This window comes from Lepidothrix coronata, unplaced genomic scaffold, assembly GCF_001604755.1.
Source record: "Lepidothrix coronata isolate B3197 unplaced genomic scaffold, Lepidothrix_coronata-1.0 Scaffold36, whole genome shotgun sequence".
Classification (NCBI taxonomy): Eukaryota; Metazoa; Chordata; class Aves; order Passeriformes; family Pipridae; genus Lepidothrix; species Lepidothrix coronata.
This window is the reverse complement of record NW_016690216.1, coordinates 1,476,452-1,497,487: the sequence shown is the minus strand read 5'-3', so window position 1 is coordinate 1,497,487 and position 21,036 is coordinate 1,476,452. Positions and strand designations below refer to the sequence as shown.

The 21,036-nt window shown below is 39.6% G+C and overlaps 1 protein-coding gene across 1 annotated transcript in view; it reads right to left on the bottom strand.

Moving 5' to 3' along the window:
* The window catches only part of CUNH8orf34 (chromosome unknown C8orf34 homolog), a 57,235-nt gene extending 55,371 nt beyond the window's left edge, over window positions 1-1,864 (bottom strand). The window contains exon 1 of the mRNA XM_017812389.1: window positions 1,661-1,864. Coding sequence (XP_017667878.1) covers window positions 1,661-1,729 — 69 coding nt within the window. The 5' untranslated portion in view covers window positions 1,730-1,864. The remainder of the gene's footprint in view (window positions 1-1,660) is intronic.
* Between the last annotated feature and the right edge of the window lie 19,172 nt (window positions 1,865-21,036).

Here is a 21,036-nt window from a genome sequence, read left to right as displayed (position 1 = left end):
AACTTCTTCATCTTTCCCTCCACTATTGATAACTAAAGCATCCCACAAGAATCTAAACAGCAGATATGAATGAGCATCTTACACTACTGAGAAACTAGGTTAAAACACCAGGACTCAGAACAGTGATGTCAAGTATTTTGTTTGAATTTTAATGTGCAAACCAATGGGTTAAGGAAATTTTGAAGAAAATGACAGCTGTCAAGGGCCTAACCCCTCAATAACCCCAAAGCACTTAATTCCCATCGAGATATACAAGAGTCAGTTACGTATTGTCATGGTTTCACCCCAGCTGGCAGCCAAGCACCTAGCAATTCTGCTGATTGAACAGTCTTTTATTCAGAAACTGAACCACGCAAATATTTCATTTTTTATTAATTCCTTAACTAGAAAAATCATCTGCTGTTCCCTAGTACTCAGTTACTGTTCCATCAAATGGAGCTTTATTTATTGCAAAATAAAAATACCTAACACCTCTGACACTGAGCCAACATAGTCTGTTTCAACAGCCTCAGCGCATAAAAAATACAAAAACATTAATGAACAGTTTTCTAACAAAATTTGAACCTTTTTTATGGGCGTTGGCAAACGTTACCCAAAATATACACTGAAGACGAGGCATCCACCACACCAGAATAAAAGAGATTTCATATATAGTAAGCTTGATTGAGAACAAGCTAAATACTGAAAAAGGGAGATTTGTGCCTTGGGATAACACTGCCAGAGTATAATATATGTGCATTTAGATGTGAAAACTGCATGAGAAACAGGATGATAAAATGGTAATAATTGCGATTGCTCTAGTACCCTTTCAAATTCTAAGTATTCACAGCTTATGCACTGAAATAGTAAAATATGCACATCTGTGCATCTACAAATCCAAGCAAGTGCATAGTTGTAAGAAAACAGAAAATCTATAGCAAAAATACGGTTCCCAAGTGTATGACTGCAGATAAAAATTTCAGTAAACACCATCGACATGGACTTTTCGCAGGACAGAGTTCTTCCCGAGTGCCCCAGTGGGTTTCCCGGTGGGGAGGCATCCATCTCTCCGTCACTGCTAGCCGGTCAGGGAGGGGCAGCGCCTCGGGGCTCGCCTAGTCCCCGCTGCTCAGCGCTGCTGCCCTGGAGACAGGGGGTTTGGAAGTGCCTCCTCCCCCCGGCTGCGCGGGGCGGGTGCGGGATACGCCGCTCCCCGCGGCCGGACGGCGGGGCCTGGCCGCTGTCCCGCACCGCGGGGCTCCGCGGCCGCCGAGGCGAGGCCAGGCGGACAGCGCCGATGGGGCGTCCCTGGGGACTGGGGCCGCGGGCGGGAGGGCGAAGGGGCACCTGTTTCAGGATCCGCGCGGGATCGTGTGGAGCAGAGGGCGGCGCGTCCGTGGCGGGGCGAAGAAGCGGGGCACATCCGCGGGATAGCCGGGAAGGGAGGGCTGCGCGATACTCCGGCATTCGGAGGGGCGTGGAAGAGGGACACGAGGGCAAACGCGTGGTGCGGGGCGGCAGTGCACGGCAAGGGGTGCCGGCACTGCCGAAGCAGCGCCTCAAACTCATCCTCGCCCCTGCGTTCCCCTGGGCTGCGCGGGGAGCCGCGGCCACTGCGGGGACTCCCCCGCCCGCACCGCTGCCCGCCGGGGAGGAGCCGGCCGGCAAGAGCGCACCTCACCTCGAAGAGGGGACCGATCTTATTCTTCTCCAGGTAGGCTTGGATCCTGGTCTGCTGGTGAGACGCCATGAAGAGCTCCGGAGGCGGGGGCTCGAGCTCCTCTTCCCCGGCGGCGGCTGCAGTCCCTCCGGCTGCTGGCGGCTCGCTCCCCCGCCGCCCAAGGGCTGCCACAGCGGGAGCGGGCGGAGGCGCTGCGAAAGTCCCCGGGACGGAGCTAACTCAGGTAACCGGGGGCGGGGGGGAGCCGGCTGCCAGTCGCCCGCTTAGCTAGGCGCGGAGCTAGCTGCCCTCAAGGAGCGGCGGGCGGGCGCTGCCTGGAGCAGAGCATGGTGCAGGGAGGAGAAGCGCTGCAAAGGCGGCCCCCAAGCCCGCGCCGCTCCGCGCTGCGTGTGTCTGTCAGCCCGTCTCTGTCTGTGTGTCTTTGCAAGGCAGCGCCTTGGTTACGGGAGCGGCCGCGGCTGGCGCTGCTGCCCTCGCCACAGCGCCGCTCCCGGAGCCAGGAGCCGGGGGCTCCCGTCAGCTCCGCGGCCGCTGGCGCCCGTTGACGCCCGGGCTCGGCGCACAAAAGGCGGGAGCGAGGGAAGTGGGAGGAGAGCGGGCGGGAGGCGGGAGCTGCTCTGCCTCCTCGCCGCCGCCGCTCCCCTGCCCTCCCGGGGATGGGCTTACCTCCCGGCGGGGACGCGTTCCCCCGCTCCGCGGGCGCTGCCTGCGCGCCGGCGTTTTGCGGGGACCCCACCTGGCTCCGATCCGCGGTCGGGCGTGAGCGCCGCGGGCCGCCCGGCGTGAGCGACCTGAGCGGCACATGAAAACTTCAGCTGGTGGAGGGTCGCGGGGAAGTGAAACAGCTGACAACAGGGAATGGGGTTGCAGGGACTACAGCCAGCACTTTTCCTTAGTTTTTATTTAGATTATTTTTTAAATCTTAAGATGCTGCCGTTCTTGTGATGCCAATGAAATTCCCAGTTAGCGACAATGAGTATCTCAATGCAATAATTGGAGTAGCTATGCAGGTGTATCCTGGTCTCAGGTTGTGTTGAGTTCCTGCAGGCATCCAAGAGGTCTCGGCCAAAACCCAATGGAGCAAATGAGAAATTTTCAGCTGGCTTCAGGGAGTAGTGAGTTAATGAGTACATCAGAGAAGCAGTATTTATTCTTTCTCCGCTTAAAATAAGTAGTATCCCACCATTTCTAGAAGCAGGGTCCTAACCAGCTTTTTTTTTTCTTTCTCTCTCTATTTAGAGAAGAACAAACAAATCATGTTTCTTGGGATTTGACACTTCCGTTCGTCTTCAATAACTAATTTTGCTGTACCAGCATTCACCTGTTTTGTGAAAAAAGATACACCTTATTTTTTCATAAGGATTTTTTTAAAGACACAAAACAGCTTTGAAGAATATTGGGAACGTTCAACTCATCTGCTGAATCAGGCTGCCTGCTCCCAGTCAAGCGATGCTCTGCAAATGCAAGAGTACAAGCTTCTCCTGATTCAGAAACTGCTAAAGAAAAGGGTGAATTTCGTCAGAAGTTAAAAGATCATGAGTTCCACTGCCATTGCCATTGACTGTTGTTTGACTTCAAAGTCCTCCTTGCTGACCTAAACCTCATGCCTCTTCCTAGAAGGAGGTCAGATGTAAGTGTTTTATAAAGATAGTTTGCAGCACACCCTGTAGAGTAAGCAGTAGCTTGTAGAATTCTTTAATAGTTTTGCTAGAACTTGCTCATCCCAGTCTTGCTGAGGCAAAATGTTTGTTTCCATTGTCACTTAAAAATGGTGCTTTTTTTTTTTTTTTAAATTTGGATTCGTTATATGCTGGTAGTCTTCTAAAATTCCTATTAGCTCAGAGTTTTAGGATATCATCTTCAGCAAAGTACTTCTGCTTTGCCTCTTGCTACTTAATTAATATGGTGCTAAGCTAGTTTAATCAGCCTAATGAGGATCATACAATCATAAGTGTAATTGCCAGTGATGTAGATTCTCTGTAGTGGCTCCAATGATTCCCATCAGATGAGGATGTTTGTAAAATTTCACAAATCTCACCAGAATCTCAACTGCTCCGATAGATAAAAGTCTCCCACTTTGCAAAATTATGCTTTCCTCCTATGATCCAAACCTGAGAATATATATTTCTCTAGACCTACACAGCCTGACTTCTGAAAGCAGCATCACATGAAGACTTGCTAGGACCTGACCACACCGGGTCCTGCAAACTGTCACTGCTCTGTGTAGACCGGGAAGAGGACCCGAGAAAAGAAACCCCACTATCAGCAATATGAATAGAAAAGAGAAAGATAGCATAACTGTCTATGATTGCATATCGTACACTTAGCTAGATCCTAATCTCTCACTGTTAAAACCTCAGAGTCTGGGGTTTTATTGTGGGTGTGTATTTTTTTTTATTCTCACACTGAATCATAGAATGGTTGAGGTTGGAAGGGATTGGTCCCAGCCCCCTTTTACAGCAAGGTCACCTAGAGCTTGGTTGCCAAGCACTATTTCCAGATGGCTTTTGAGTATCTACCAAGGATGCTGGATTTTTCTGGTACCTGTAGTCGGTTTTGCTTACTGTTTCCGTAGCTCATCTTTTCCATCACTTAATTCTCATCCAGACATATAATCTAGACTTTCCAGCAGGCTTGGGAGACACACTGTCACTCCTAGTGTGGCTGGGAAAGCTTCCAAGGCCAAATGCTGAATTAGCTTTTTTAACAGACACATCTTGTAATCTCCAGAGTTCCTGTAACTCTTAACTGATAGGTTATACTTTGATATGGATTAGGCATCTTAGGGAGACATCAACACAGACAGTTCCTTACCTAGACCTTCATGCTACTGTTTCCTAGTTGAAGGTCTCCAGCAGCTCCCTGAGAGTAAAGCTCTCCGGGTGCTGAAGTATGGGAGTACAAGTGTCTCCTGCAGAGAACGTAGCTGAATGGCATGATGTAATAGGAAAAGGAACTTCACTGTTAGCATTTTTTTCTCTTTTTCTCAAGAAAGCACAACAACTGTTGCTAGATTTAAGACAAGCCACACTAAGATAGCACTCAATAAATGCCTGTGATTTGCAAATAAGCACAGAGAGCTGGGTATGTCCCTTCTGTCCTCTCAGTTGTTAGGAGAAAAACATTTTAAAAATTTAATTAAGGTATTCTGAGTTTTTAAAATTGGTATTAATACAATATTTTAAAATATACTTCCATCTTAATATCAACGCAAAAAATCTCTTGGGTTAAAATTACTGGTTTGGACATGACTGAATTTGTATTACTCACAGCAGTCTTTTTTTATGAGGAACTGAACACTAAATTACTTTACAACCTAAGTAATAAAATATAGTCTCTTTATTGTGCTTGGCTATGTACCTTGTTTCATTTCATAGATATTTTTCTTTAAAGAACAGTATACAGCATTCACATCTACATAACACTCAGCACTGAACTACAAGAACAGAAATGACTGCAAGAATTTGCACACATGAATCAAAAACTGAAAAGTGTCCCAACTTAAAAATATATTCACCACATAAAGTAAAAACCATGAGATTCCCAAAAAGCAAGGAGAAAGAGAAAAAAAAGAATAGAGCTAATTTTAAGATGCTTGTGACCATTCTCTTCTTATCCCATGTCTGTACCTGTGATATCTGACCTCTGTGCTTCTTACCATCATATGTTGGTGGGTTTCTCATCCTCCACTCTTCTCATCAAGAAAAGAGTATGCATGTTTTGGTAGGTTGTTTCTGGTGTGACTTAGTTCAAGGACTTCACAAAAGTAGGGAGCCATGAAATAATTCCATAGTATTCTATAATTTCAGTCCTATCATCCATTTTTCAGGAATCAGGTTGCTGCAGTTCCAATGCTGAGCACTGAATTTTTGAAGTTATAATCACTTGCAGTACACATTCGTCATTGCCGGAGTTACGTTACCCAAGCTTTACATGCAAAGAAGGTGTTCTTCAGGAGTCAGAGCTGCCACTGCCTAAAAGAAAAGGAAACTGATGACTTAGCTGTCTGTAAAGGTACTCCGTGGGTCATATATACCCAGTGCCAAGTCAACAATTCTTTCTATTCTGGTCAAAATTTGATCCATATGGTCTGTAGGAAGTTTATTTTTTTGAGATGGCATCTGGAATGCAATAGAGACATTAAGATCTAAGAGAAATATAGTGGCAATGTATGAATTTATTACAGACCTTTAAATGGTTTTCTAGCTCCTGTTAAGTGCTTTATGTTTCAGCTGTCAAAAATCATCAGAAATTCCTTAATGAACCTTTCAAAGACAATTCGAGAAAAAAGGAACAAATAGTAGGCACATTAAAAGAGGTAGTATTCATCAGAAACTAGTGATGTTATCTTTATAATGCTTTCAGTTTTGTCAATGTTTCCTTTCATGTCATAACTTTATAACAAAGAATTCTTCCATTACTGTGGTCATTTCTATTGAGTTTTATATTCTATGCAAAGTCATTATCTGCTTCACAAAGAGGTAGGAGTCATTAGTCAACAGCTGACTAAATGTAGTTCTTAAAGTATGCTTGTGCTTCAAAGAAAATGCAACTGAAGTTACCTTCAGGAGAATAAATTCCCTGAGTTCCTGCACTTTATAAATGAGGCATTATTTTTATTGGTAAAGCGTAGCCTTGGAACATTACAAACCCCTGTTGTAAAATTTTCTAAAACAGCATGCACGCACACACACACACACATACTGGCTAAATATTGCAGTGCTTCGAGCTGTTTAAAATAATGAAGGTCTAGCAGTTCCTGACCTAGAAAGCTGTCATCTAGCTTTTTATTTAGTATTCCTCTAAAAATGTACCTGCTCAGATGGCATGTTTTCAAAAGAAATTGAAGCATCTTAGTATATTATATTGAAACATCCAATTTATGTTTTATCCCCTATCAGGTTAACTGACAGAACTGAAAATATCACTGGAGGGCTGATGCTAATGATTTGGTATACCTAATTTTTTTGGTGGGTTTTTTAAATGCACTCTGTAAAGGATAATATGCCCACAAGCTTGAGTTTAAGGAGTCTCAAATATCCTTTCTATGGTTTTATATTTGCGCCAAGATAAGAGCCATACAACTTCAAAATCTGGACTAGACCCAGGCTTGTAAAGAGCAAGGATTCCTTTGCATCTTCATTCTCCTAGAGAATTCAACCTGTGTTTTGGATATTTTGTCTTTTATACGTTGTGATCTTAGCCACAAACACTTAGCCTCTCTGGTAAAACATTTTGTATTTTCTGCAGGGCAGGAGCCCTTGGGAACTTAAAAGCTTTGTTATCTCAATAAGGACAAGCACAAATCACTAGAAAATCCAAGATGCATAAACCCACACTGTGCTTAAGGAGGATGAGTTTCTACCTCTTTCACTGCTCTTATTCTCAGATGTATTCTGTAATTTGTTTTCATTTATCCTGTTCACTTTCCTGATTCCAATGGTTTGTTCCAGAATTCCCTTATCCTATTCAGAGAAAAATCCATCTAAACTTAAAAAAAAAAATTAAAAATTTTGTTCATATCATATTACCAATCCAACTATTAATAGAAATCACTACTCTTTCAAGACTTCATTGCAGCTTATATTTGGTTTTAGTTGCTTTCTTTCTGTCTGGCTGCACATAAACATAATACATAAGTAAAAGGAAAAGTAGCAGTACTTATGAGGGCATTGATAATAGAGCTGACTGTATATGTTAAATACATTTCAAGGACAAATCTGCTCTGAGATTTCACTGTTTAAGTGCAGTACAGAAGACTGCAGACAGAGATTATTCAGAAACCAGCTAAGGCTACAATGCAGCCTGTGGAGCAGAGCTCTTAGTACCCTCCTGAAGATTCGTATTTGGCTACATTAACACTCAGGGACTCAAGTAATTAAATGAAACACTTGCAACACTAACTGACAGTTACATTCTTCTTCCTTTCTGAGGGATACAAATATTAATTTAATTACTTGGTAGTTTCTAAGAGCATAAAAATACAAGCCTTCAACAACTACTCCTTCCCCTCCTTCTGCAGCACTGCACAGGTCATTTGTCTGTGCACTGTTGGCATTCTGGTAGTGTGGATTGCAGCAAGGAGTGAACCAAGACCCTTTGGTGTGTACTGCTGTTCCAAGAGTCTGGTCTAGCTCTTCTAGCACATGACTAGTAACTAATACTATGCAGACCAGCCACTAGAGGGGAATAAAGAATCATACTGTACTAACAGAGGTTAGTGCATTGCAAACTGCTTTACAGGGCCATCTCAGGCATGGCCATGAACAAGTGCTGTACCCGACTCAGCTGGCAACTGCTTCATGCTGTAGTTCCATTATAGTTGAAATTAGACACCAAGGTTTACTTAAGGGTCTATAAACCTTTAATATGTTTGTATACTCACTGCATAATTAGTATAAATGCTTGTACTTCTTACTGTATCCTAGTTACCTACAGGGTTAAAGTTATATAGGCTCTGAACCACCAAGCATTTCAGCATGTTTTTTAGCTAAAAACATACATGCACATTAGGTTTTCAGGTACTAAAGATAAACATACTCAAAGTGTTTTGCTAGATGATGATGTTTTGAAGGGCAGGGAGATACAGCCATGAGAGGATTTCAGAGACAGATAACTAGCCTAGAAGGGCTTAGTTGCCTGTAAGACATTCATTTGTGATGCTACTGTAAGCAGGTTACAGTACTAAAGCTTCTGAAGAGTGAGTGAACCAGTGCAGAAGCTAATCTAGACAGTGGAAGTTTAGACAATTGGTTTTCAGACACTTGAGTTAGCTATTGTGTATACAGCCTGGACTTCTCTGCTCTTAACAACTCAATACTGGTCAAAGATTCACCTTACTCATCAGGAATTCCCAAAATGCACAAAAGGGTGTTTTCCAGATTGCTTTTTATTACCAGAATATACCTAAGAATGAACAGGATTATTTCAAATGAGCATAACAGTAATGCCAACTTCCAACATTTAAAAACAAAAAAGCAGTTCTAATCCAAAATCATCAAGAGAGACCTTAAAATAGATTTTAAATCTTTAAATTTCATGGTTTCAAGGCTTCTGAGACCTCTTCTTCCCCCGCCCAGTCCCCTGACACAAAGCTGTGATCTCTAGTAACATTTTTCTATAGTGAAGGCAAAAATTCTGTTGTAGCCATTTGAGTGCAGGAACTAGAGGCAGAAAAAAAACCAACACTAAACATAAAAAGAGTAATGGTACAAAATACATGACTTGGCAATGCCACTGTATCTTCTTTTCCAGGCTTAGTAGAGGTGGATTTGAAGACAATAGCCAGGGACAAGAGCTTAAAAATTGAAAATTTACTATCCTAAAGATTGTTATCTTCACACAAAAATCCAGGCAGAGAAGTGTATATTGTTTTTTTAGACAGGGGGAGGCTAGCAATGATCCCATTTAATTTCCTGTAGTGGGAAGCTTAGCAACTATTCAGTAATAATATCTCCTTAGGTGATTACTGCTTATCCTTGGAGGGATGTGAAATTAGAGGAAGTCCTTTAAATATTAATGCCAATGCCCATTACAGTCCTTGAAGAGGAGGACAAGGACCTTGGACTGAATGTGCCATTGAATGCTTGCCCTTGGCAGAATTTCAGACATCACACACACATCTGATTCTTTCTAAAGGGGAAAAATTCTTGGCTTGGGATCCATCCCCTTGGGTTGTTTCTCATGGAAAATACTGGACACAGAGTTATTTCATCATGGCTGACTTGCTTAATTGGAAAGAGAGATTGATATTTCTGCTATGACAGTGATTGATGTTTAACATTTTTGCATATGCCGGCTTTCATAAAGTTTCAACTGATTGTCCTAAAGCGGTGTATGCGCAAGTCTTCGTAGGCTGATGCCGTGATAATGGGTTGTATTTTCCACCTGATACACCAAATATACAGACATACAGCTGTGTCCTAAGTTGGAATTACTAATTTGAAACATTTTAAATAATATGCATTACAATAGGAACATTCATCAGACAATTAGCAAAAAGGTAATTGAATTTGTCTCCTGTCCCAAAATATAGAGAAAAGGTTGGCTTGTTATTAGTAACATGACATCCCTAATAACATTTTAAAATTTATTTTTAATGTAGGATTAATTTTCCAGCAATTGATAAAGAAATTTAAATTTCATAAGCTTCATTGTCCTAAACAATTTTGAAATAAAGGATTATCTTTTGTAGTAAAATTGAAAGGCTCATTTGGAGACTAGGTTGCCTATGTGACTAAGCTCTTTTATGAAAAGATGTAGACAGTTATTCTGCTGGAAACTTTTTTCATGCAAATAGAGGATTGTATTGTCTATTTCACAGAAATATTATAGGTTTAGTCATGTTATCAGGAAATTTAAATTCCAGACTATAGGTATAAAAAATAATATTCATGTTGGTACCAACTTTCCCCTCAAAAGAATAAAGCATGCAAATATAAGCCACATATAGAGATACTAATTCAATGCTTATAAACAATACTAAAATTTACTATTAATTGTATTTTTAAGTGTCCTAGGAGTCAGGATATTAATTTTTTGTTAATCGTTGGCTGACCTGCTTTAAATCTTCTTACTAGTGTGTATACATGAATTGGACCACATTTCTATTTTGGCTGGATTTGTGGACTCACTCATGAATGTTTTGTTCTGTGGGAAATATTTGTGCCAACTGACCCATGTAGAATGATAGTATTTTTTTTCATAATATGCTATAGAAATTTAGCATAGTGGCTTTGTTTACAACAAGAACTATTTTCTAATTATTAGCTAAGCATTAGTACATGACTTACAAAACAGTAATTTAGGGACTTCAATACTTTATCAAAGATAAGCATAAGAAATTTTTTACAATTTGTCTGGCTTTCAAGGCTTTCTGGCAAATTCTGTAGAGGGGAGATTTTTAAAATAAATGGGGATACTCACAGTTGGGAATTTACATAATGACTTTTTGATGATGCCTAAACGATGGCATGGAAGCTGAAAAAGCATGAAGAGAAGCACAAGTACTTACTCACTGGAAAACCATTAAGTGAGAAAACTCTGTGAGTATCTGCATAACTGCCATAAACAGTGTGAGGGAGCAAAGTAGTAGAATCATGCATTGTACCACATTAATTCTTTGGAGAATGTGGAAAGGGTTGTAAACTGGGTATGATGGTTCATTAGAAAATAGTATCTATCAAGGTCACTACACTATGCTATGATGACAGTTTAGTCAAAATGACAAAATAAACAATACATTTATTTCCACCTAAGAGGAGAAAAAAAGGTTCCGAAAGGTTTGGATTCACACCTGCAACAAAAATTCTATGCATCTAAATCTAGCGGGATCAGTATCATGTCCACAGTAAGGATAAACCATAAAATTAACAGAAAGTCTGAAGCTTTCAAAGGAATTTTTAAAAGTTATATTTCAGAAAACAGAAATACATTGATCTGCCAGGTTTGTTAGTGCAGCCTTTTTCTTAAATAGCAATATGCTGCACTTGAGGAAAAAAATAAAAAAAGCATGAATGAACGGTCTGTTCAGAACAGAGAAACTGTAAGAAAAATAACAGCATTGTTGGTATCACCAACAGATTGTGAGCATGTGCACAGGTTGCTATTACTGAGCTTTACAAAAGTACACTGGTATTGGGAACATTTCAAAAGGTTAGGAGAATCACTTCAGATAGTTATCAGAGATTGAGTTGGTAGTGAACATCCTCCTAAACAATTTATCCACAAGCCCATTCGGAAATGCAGTATCCCTCTTACTCAAATGCTTTTCCCATTTCTTTTCCCTCTATTCACTTCCTATTTATAATTTATGATTTCTGTGAAGAGGTACTCAAATAGATGAATACATTTTCTATCAAAGTAGGTAAGTGCATTATCTACGTCTTTACTGTTTATTAGCAAGGATGCTGTGCAAATTCTGTGTGAATGTGGGGAAAAAAAGAAACAAAGATGACTCTGTTTTGGTCTCTGGTACCTAAGCACATCACAAAGAACAATCCTGATGTTCACTGGCAATGTATTTTCCTACCACAAAATCAGCATCTCTCTTTTTTCCTCCTTTCCACTGAGTTTTCTCTGTCTAGTCAGTAGAGACCTCTTTACATAGCTACTATCCCTTTGACTCCATTCTTTGGCATATATGAAGTGTTGCTGCCACTGAAAAAATTCCATATCCCAGGATCTACCCTAACTACTCTGAATTCAGATGCTGACATAGGGCCCAATGATAGGAATCTCAGTTTTTGTTATTTTGGGCTTTGTTGTGTTCTTCTCATCTGTCTTATACTGAAACAAAAATTCTTCTGTTTAATAATTTAATAATAATGTAATAATGTTTAATAATTATTTTTCCAACAGCAGCTCCATAAAAGAATTACTTCACTGCAGGTGTCTTCTTCCATCATGAAGATCCATTCACTTCTGAACTACTATTGAAGTTGCACTGATTTTCCAAATCCATCCATTGCCCTTTTCTCCACCATCCTTGACAAGAATTTTTCAATCTCAGCCACTGCACTTATGCCCTCTTTACTCGTTCCCTAGTCTGCAATGATGAAAAGTTCTGCCTCATTTTTTGGAATATTAATATTTGAAATATTTATCCAAACAATTTGTTTTCTAGCAACACAATAACATTTTTACTGGTTTTTAGTTTACAAATGGGGGTCCAGATGTTTCTTTTTTTTCTTCTCAATTTAAAAATAGGTTAGCAATAAGAAATATGAACCTTCTAGTTAGTGTTTCTTGCCATCTGAATAAACTGCTGCTTCAAATATGAATCCGCTTTCTAGTATAACCTGCACCTTAAGCCAGTCCATTCCAGTCAAAAGCTGGATAGCATATGGATGTCTTCTTCAGATTTCCTTTCAATATATTAAAAAAGAAACAAACAAACAAACAAAAAAAAAAACTAAAACAAAACAAACCACAGCATAGTATTTCAAAATTATTTGGTTCCAATTTCTGAATGAGGTTGAAATCACTTCTACCTCCTGTGAGTATAATATCTAAGGAGAGCAGGAGAGAAACTGCTATCTGAGAATTATTTTTAAACATTTTTAATGTTTCTTAAAGTATTTATAAAGTAGTTTTAAATGTTCACAGAAAGCTTTACATAGACAAAGGAAGGAAATGGAAATACTACAGGAAAACATTTTCCTTGCAAGTACAAAGCAGAGTGTAATTTAGTTTCAGTTCACATCCAAGAAGCTTAAAAAACAGTGTATCAGAAACTGAAATGTATACAATGTTTAAAGACAAATATAATGCAGTTGGTCTGGGTAGCAGCTAAATCAGGAAATTGACTTAATTGTAGTTTATTTTATGAGAATATAATATAATTACAAGACTGTTGAAAGAGAAGCTTATATACATCAAAATTACTGGATTAAGACATTATGTTCTTTGTATGAAATTCTGCCCTCAGACTCTGAGGGAAAGGATGAAATGGCAGAGTGCAGTAATGGAGTTAGCCCCACAAAGCATTAAAGTTGTACTGCCGGCAATGCTCAGCAGGGGTGCAAGGAAGGAATCAGAGTATCATTTCAAAATGAAGTGATGCGAGAACATGAGATGAAGGATCTACTCGGGCCTTAAAACACATCCTTCCTTTTCACAGGCTTTAGATCAGCCTTCTCCTATGACCACACAGAATGAAAGTAAAAGAGCATGAGGGCACATGTAGACTTCAGTGTGCAGACTGGACTGGAGAATAAAGTTACCAATGGACAAGATGATCTCCCAACTGATTCGGAGATGCAAAAATTAGGCTGTTTCCTTAGTGCTCAACAATTACAGAAAATAAGATTTGCCACTAGCACTGATCAGTGAGAACAAGAAAAGCAATGTTTGTAGGACATAAAACTGACCTATAAAAGGATTAGTTCTTAAGTCCTACAGACTTTCCATAAAGTTTGTAGAATAAGTGAAATAAAAATTATATCATGACTAAGAAAATTTATGTGGAATACAATGGTGGTGATGAGCCATGGGATAAGATCAGTTGTGTTTTTTCATATGAGCTATTGAACAGTAAGATCAGAGACCATTTTGGATATAGCCCAAGGAATATGCCAAGCAAAGCAAAAAGATACGAGCTGAAGGAACATTAAGAAATGAGTGATTACAATAAAATCAGATATATGTGCAAAATCCATGCTGCAAGAAGAGGTAGTGTGCTTTTAATAACTGGAGTGGAACTGGGGTTTGAGAAGATATGAATTGCAGTGGTTGGTCTATCCTAATGACAATAGTAATGTCACTGGACAAAATAAAAATGAGAAATTGGGACATATAGATACAGAATTCTCTAGTGGCAGACTAGGAATCAAATAGGTTTTATATACATTCCATAAAATTAGGTTTTTTCTAAAGCAAATGATCTGTGATTATAATTTGCAGTCTGATATTAATGTACCACCCAAAAGATTCTTAAAATGCTGCATAATGCTTTGGCAAGGTGACAGCCACAGCAGAAGCACGTTTAAAACATTTGCAAAACCTTTCAAAAGTGCCATCCAGCTGAATAAAAAAAAAGACATTTCTGTGGCTCTGTGTTTTCTATCAACACTTTGCTAATGTTTGTCTGAACTTTGCTCCTGAATAAGGTAGGACAGCCTTTCAGTTCTAAGATATATCAAATTTCTTGGGTCAGTATTCTAGAAAGAATAATTTTCCTGTTCTGTGTAAGACTAGGCCATAAGACTGCCAGGCATGAAGCCTTTAAGTTAGCAGGTGAAAGAATGGGTTTTCCATATAAATGTGTTAATTTCTACCAGCAGTTAAAAAAGGCATTCCCTTTTCCAGTCCAGAATTTTTAATAGGTGGGCAAAGTAAAAATCTTTCAATAAGTTATAATGTGCTGAGGGTTAGTTAAGATCTTTGGTATACATGTTTCTCCTTATAAAACAAAAATACATTATGAAGGGGGTTGTGAACAATCCATACACCCCAAAGTTTTATCCCTTCTTATAAGTTAATATAGAGTAAATGTGGATACAACTATGTAGACTTGGCAAAGATACAAATGCTCAGTTTATCTGGATTATCTTTTTTATCCTTGTCTTACCCAGTTCTGCAATGGAGCCATACATAAATACTTGCGATAGAAATATGCAAAACCCCTTAGATTTTCAATTAAAGAAGACCTAAAAATCTAAGACTTTTCAGTCAATACCTTCAAAAATAACCCTTTTGTGAGGGCATTGATATGCTCATTCCATAGAGTGTGGCAGAAACTAGCCAGTAGGTAGGAAATTGTTTGGTTTTCACAGGTACAACTGTCACTGGGAAAAAAAAGTTTTCACTGCTGTACGTCTCCCTCTGCTCTTTCCTCCATGTAGCAGTCAGCATGAACTTTCAGCCTCACAGTGAACAGCTATAACAACAATTTGTCACAGTTTTCTACTACAAATCAGTATTTCATTTTGAAACTTTTAGCTATTTCGATGCTATTATGCACATGTTAATATTTAATATTTAGTGTAATTAGCAAGACCTTATGGTTTTCCTTTGTATATGGTCCTTGTATTTTTTATGTGATGGCAGAAACGAACAGTAGTTTTCATTGTTCTATGATCTCATCAGCTCATACAAATTAATTTAGATCAGGCTGCACCAGGTTTGGATGCTCTTCCAAAATATATGAAGGGACTTCAGTAGATTGAATTAGTGATTTGCAACTTGAGAATTAATCTGATGTGATTTAATGCAAAATGAGCTGGAAGGTACTAGATTGCTGCACAAAGTCTTTGTGAGATAAAGGGTGTATTCCAGTTCCTGACGAAATTCAACTTCCCTCCTGAGAAAGCTTTTATCTGAGTAATATTATTAGCACTCACATATATAACAAAAATTTCCACTCACACATATATCAAGAATACCTGTGGACAAAGATGCTGTCTGAGGTAAATAAAGATAGCAGAATTTGTTCCAAAGACTTACTGGGATCTCCCTTTTAATCATGTAAATGAATAGTGACTATGGGGTACACAGAACTCTCCAGAAGGCTTCAGCTTGCTCTGCATCTCAGACTCAAGTACTGAACAAGAACCACCCCCCAAATCTGATCTCTGTGTGTGAAAATCCATTCCAGAAATTAAAAACTAAGGAAGGAGGAGGAATGAGGAGACCCATCTTTTCCCCAAATCCTGAATTGCCCTATCCCTACAATGACCCAAATTCTCCAGTCCTACATTTTCTAAGTTAATCTCTGTTCCTTTTACATTTGCTGTTTTCCTGCTTGTGTGTCACCTTGGTCTAAAAATTGGTCTCAAAAAGCAGAGCTGCTTTTTGTTGTTGTTGTTGTTGTCAGGAGTTGGGTTTTTCTTTGTTTTCTGAAGAAAAGATTATAAGTTCTTTAGGAAGAAGGTCCACAGAGGTAAAATCTGTTCCTGAATGGAGGAATACTGCAAAATTTTAATTTATATATTGAATAAATATTAGATACCAACAAGGAGCCAGTACATTTATAATGGAATTGCAGTCCATCTATAAGACATGTAGCTGTACAGATTGGGTAAACATTGCTGAGGAATGGTTTAAAAATGTGATTGCTATAATGGCAGGAATTTGAGGAGTATGGCAGAGAATACAGTATAAACTTGATAGAAAAACAATTACTAGCCTATGGAATTCGGTGGAAGATTTTTCATGAATTATCAGAACTGGGAAGGTGAAGCATAAGACAAACTAAAAAAAAGATTTTTCAATCAAATGAGATTAAAACCACTAGCACAATATCTACTAAATAGTTTCAGTGTCTCATTTGGGAAATTATTTCAACAGATAACATGGACAAAATTTGTTACTACTTATGTCTTTAACTTCATTGGGTATTTATGCATTTATCTTGTGTATGTAGGTTAATTTAAAAATCTTTAAAATCTTGCTCTCTATGCAAGGAAAATATATGATTAAAAGACATATAAATGTACATATATGAAATATTTCAACAGAACTAATGCTTTTAGTGGCAATGAGATTTTGGGGTTCTGGGTCTGTTATATGGCAAAGCCAACAAGTGCTGCATTTGGAGAGCAAGTAATACTTAGTTAAAAACTGACATCATAGAACCCTAAACATATGTGCAAATAGGAGGGAAAACTCAGTAATTAAGAAGTGATGACAAATGGAACAAATTTTCTTCATTAGGAAAAGATTCACTCCATAATTCAGCGTGGTTAGAAACTCCTAGAAAAAGAGGGACAAGTCAGAACGGTAAGGCACACAGATAGAAATTACTCACCACAATTCAGTGGCAATCCACAAAGACTGAAAAATGTAATGTGTAAGTATTCCCAATAGCTAAAGGGGAGCCAGGACCAGTAGGATCACCTAGGCAATTAGGTTAGCCTTGTTGTAAAGAAGTCATGAAAACTGCAAAATCAAATAGAAGTAATATCCAGATGTTTAAATTTAGGTGCCTAGAGACAGCTGAGTTCCTGTTCCTGAAAGTATTTGTATATATATGCTTAATTTACAGATCTTAATAGCTTCATAAGCACAGAGTCAACAGGAACTGAGTGGTCTGCATCTCAGGAAACATGAGACGAGTCCACAGAGACAAACAGAATAAATAGAAAAGAAAAAAAGCCAAGGCAAATGCAAAAGAAAAAACATTTAAATATGTGCATATATACATCCATACACGTGTATAAACTTATGTTTGTGTGTATATACCTACATATATATATATATATGCATGTATATATGACACCCAAGGAATGAAGAAGAAGAGATGAAGTACAAGGTTACATGGCTGATTGTAAGTATCTTCACAAAATAACATCAAAATACAATTAATTGGAAAAGTTTCTATATTCCACAGGCTAGGCCAACTATTATTAATATTGACTACTGAGTGAAAAATACCAGTTTCCAGTTCCTTTTCATTCCATTTCCAGCTTTCACACAAGGTAGACCTCCCATACTTTTTTTCTAACCTACATTGTGCTGTGCTTTGATCTTATATACTACACAATTTATTCAAAGTCCTGCTGGTAAGACAGCAAGAATTTGGAAGATTAGGTGCCTAGAGACAGCTGAGTTCCTGTTCCTGAAAGTATCTATATATATATATATGCTTAATTTTACAGATGTTAATAGCTTCATAAGCACAGAGTCAACAGGAACTTCCAAAAAGCCATGTCAGACAATAATTTTTACTCCAGTATTGCACACAGTTGTGTAGCAGAATGCTTAAGATCAGGTTACATTTTGGAGCAGACAGAAATGGTTTAATTTATTTTAATAATGCCATTCTTATTTATGGCAGCTGAAAGTGGGCATCTTCATGCTTAACTTTTATTTTGCATAATTTTAACACAAAATAAACCAAAACAAAATAACTCAGCTCAAGTCTAAATAGCGCTTTTATGGTAATGGTTGCTTTTGAAGTAATTTTATGTTTGTTCTAAATGACCAGATACTACCAGTTCCAAAATGTGAATTTGAACACTCAAAGTAAAGGACAAGATTTTTTTTTTCTATTGATGCCAGCAGATATCCGATACCCCAAATGATAGTTCTGAATTCTTAGTCAAGAAGTCATGTTATATTAATTGTTCAAGTAACTACTGTAGGCAACTATTTGATGGCTCTTGACTATAGCTAGCTATCTGACATGCCCTGTTCCTCCTACTTTTGCTTTTTCTAAGTCCCTTTACCACAGAAAATGAAATCTCTTAACTCCCACACTGGGGTCAGGGCTATTTGAGAAGGCCTGAAAATGCATTTGTAGTTTCAAAATGGCGTTCACCTTTCTACTGTATTTGTCATCTAATAGTTTTATCCAGAAGTGATAAAGAATTCAATCTTTATTTTCCTTTGCCTTTCTTTTGACAGTTGAATGAAATTGCTGACACATGCACCACACATTTCAAGTCAATAGTAATAACTGAGTAAGTGGTATGTATTCATACTCTTGGCATGGAAAGAACCATAAATATATGTCTTCATAATCTCTGAGATCCATAAAAGGGCAAAGAGCCCAACTACTTATGGAAAGGTCAAGTTCAAGACTAGTACTTTCCTGAGCACACTGACTTCATCCACTCTGCAGTGCAGCTTGGCTTAGCACTTACCTTGCAGCTCTTCACACCTGCACAGAGGCCTCTCGGGTGACAGCTGGTGAAACAAAATGCAGTAGGCACAGCCAGAAGTATCCACAGCTACCAACTGAAGTGCAGCAGTAACTGCTGCCTGCTATTGCCTCTCTTCCTCCTTCTACTCAACAGTTTATGCCAAGTCTATCTGGCTTTCCCTGGCTTCCACCACTGCAGAGGATGAGCCATTGCTATGCAGGTAGTAAACTGTCTGCAAGAACTGGTGTTTGAAAGTGGCTGTGCATAGAGGAGATATCTCCATCAGATACCCAACCACTGGGCATTTTGACATCATTCTAGCCAGGCTCCCCACCACAAAGAGGAAGTTTGAGTCCTGAAGATCAGTGCCACTTGTTGAAGGCTCATGGCGCAACACTCCTGGCATGAGTTTTCAGAGGCATATTTGAGAATGTGGCTCACTACATCTAGCACCTGCCGGGAGGCTGTGGAGCCTACAAGACTTAGCTTGTACTGATCAACTGGCCACCAGTCTGGGGTCAGTGTGTCTGGAAGGAACATGCTGGTGGCTGAGGGCTTCATCTAGTGGCAATTGATTCAGCAGCCAGAGTAATTTAGGTCAGAGCCATGCTGTCTTCAAAATTAGATCAGATTTGCATTTTCCATCTGAGTGTTGAAAATCTCCAAGGATGAGGATGGATTTTACAGCCTGTCTGGGGCAATATGTGCCAGGTGACAAATGTTCTTTCCCTTCACACTACTCATGCTGCATTTCCCATATTTAATCTTGTGGCCATCACATCTTCTGTTTTAACTATGAACTTCTTAGAACAATCTGGCTTTGTTTCTGCAATCCCCTTCTCACCTGACTAAGAGCAAAGTTGTTCAACCTCAGCTTGTCTGCCATGTGCTCCAGCCCTGTCTCCCTCTGCTGTGCTCTCTACAGTTGGTAGACATGTCTTGTACTGGGATGGGGAGAGGGTTTGAAACTGCATGGAGTTCTACAGCTGTGGTTTCCTGAGTGCCGAGTAGATGGGATTACTCACTTGATCTGCTATTTACATTCTCAGAGCACCTAGTGTGTGGTTAGCTGTCTTTGCAACTGCTGAGTCATGACCAGCATCATCACTAAAGTCCCCAGAGCTCCAGAGCTGTCACCTAGATAATCAGTTGCCCCAGCCTGCACTGGTGTTCCACGTAAAGGAACTTTGTACTTGCCATCCTTGAGCTCTATGAGGGTGCCATGGGACCATTCCTCCAGATCATTGAGGCCTCCCACAATGGCACCCCATCCTCCAGGGCATTGGCCACTCCCCACCTTTGGGTGCCATCCACAGCTGGACTGTGAAGGTACATACCATCCCATTGGTCAGTCCACCGACTATTGAGTTAGACAGCACATCCAAAGCATCAACACTAAGTCAGCAAGGTGAGGTGTGAGGGTGGTGACTCCTCCAAAATGAAGTCGACATGACAGCATGATGCTCAGGTATGAAAGAAAACCTAATAAGCTCCTGGAAGCATTGTTAGACTTGTTCTAATGGCCCTCAACTCTTTCCCTCATTCCTTAAAGAGCTCCTCTGGTAGTCACTGCCTCTGTGGCCAATCGCTGGCTACAGGAGGCCCATACCTTCAGTGATTCTGACTGTGGATTTGCTCCAGGGTGATATCTAGTACCCACAACCAGAATTTCACAGTCCTGGGCATGATGGTTGTTGTGTCTGCAGCTGAATTCTTCTCTTTTTCTCCACTTGTTTCTGGAAAAGTAAAGATATAAAGAATGCACATTTTTTCTTACTTCTGAGAATGCACAATATTCTATACTGCTGCATGTACCAGCTGCTTAGTGAACCAGCATTCTAGTTTTGCAGTTGTATGAGCATGGCTGGGATGGGCTCATTCCTTGGAAGATACAACTTGATCAAAGCTTTAAGGTATGGAATTTAAAGTATATATTTTCAAAGCCTCTCTGAAGACTCCCGTCACTTAACAACCACATGAAGTCAGGCAAAGTTTGAAAATGCTAAAATATTTTTAAAAAAATCCAAAATAAAGCAAAACACATTACAAAAGCATTTTAATTGTTTTAAAGTTTGACAGAGACAACTTTCATCCTAGTTTGATTCTGTCCCATACCTCAAACGTATAATGTGGCAGCTTTCTTCATAAAAGTTTTGTAGAAGGCTTGTAACCAAGTTTGGCAATACATAGAAAAAATGTTAGGGCTGATATTTTGCATAGGGATGTTTTCTATGGAGCTGCCCTTCACAGAAATCAATGCAGTAATAGCTTAATGAGGCTTGTTCCAGAAAA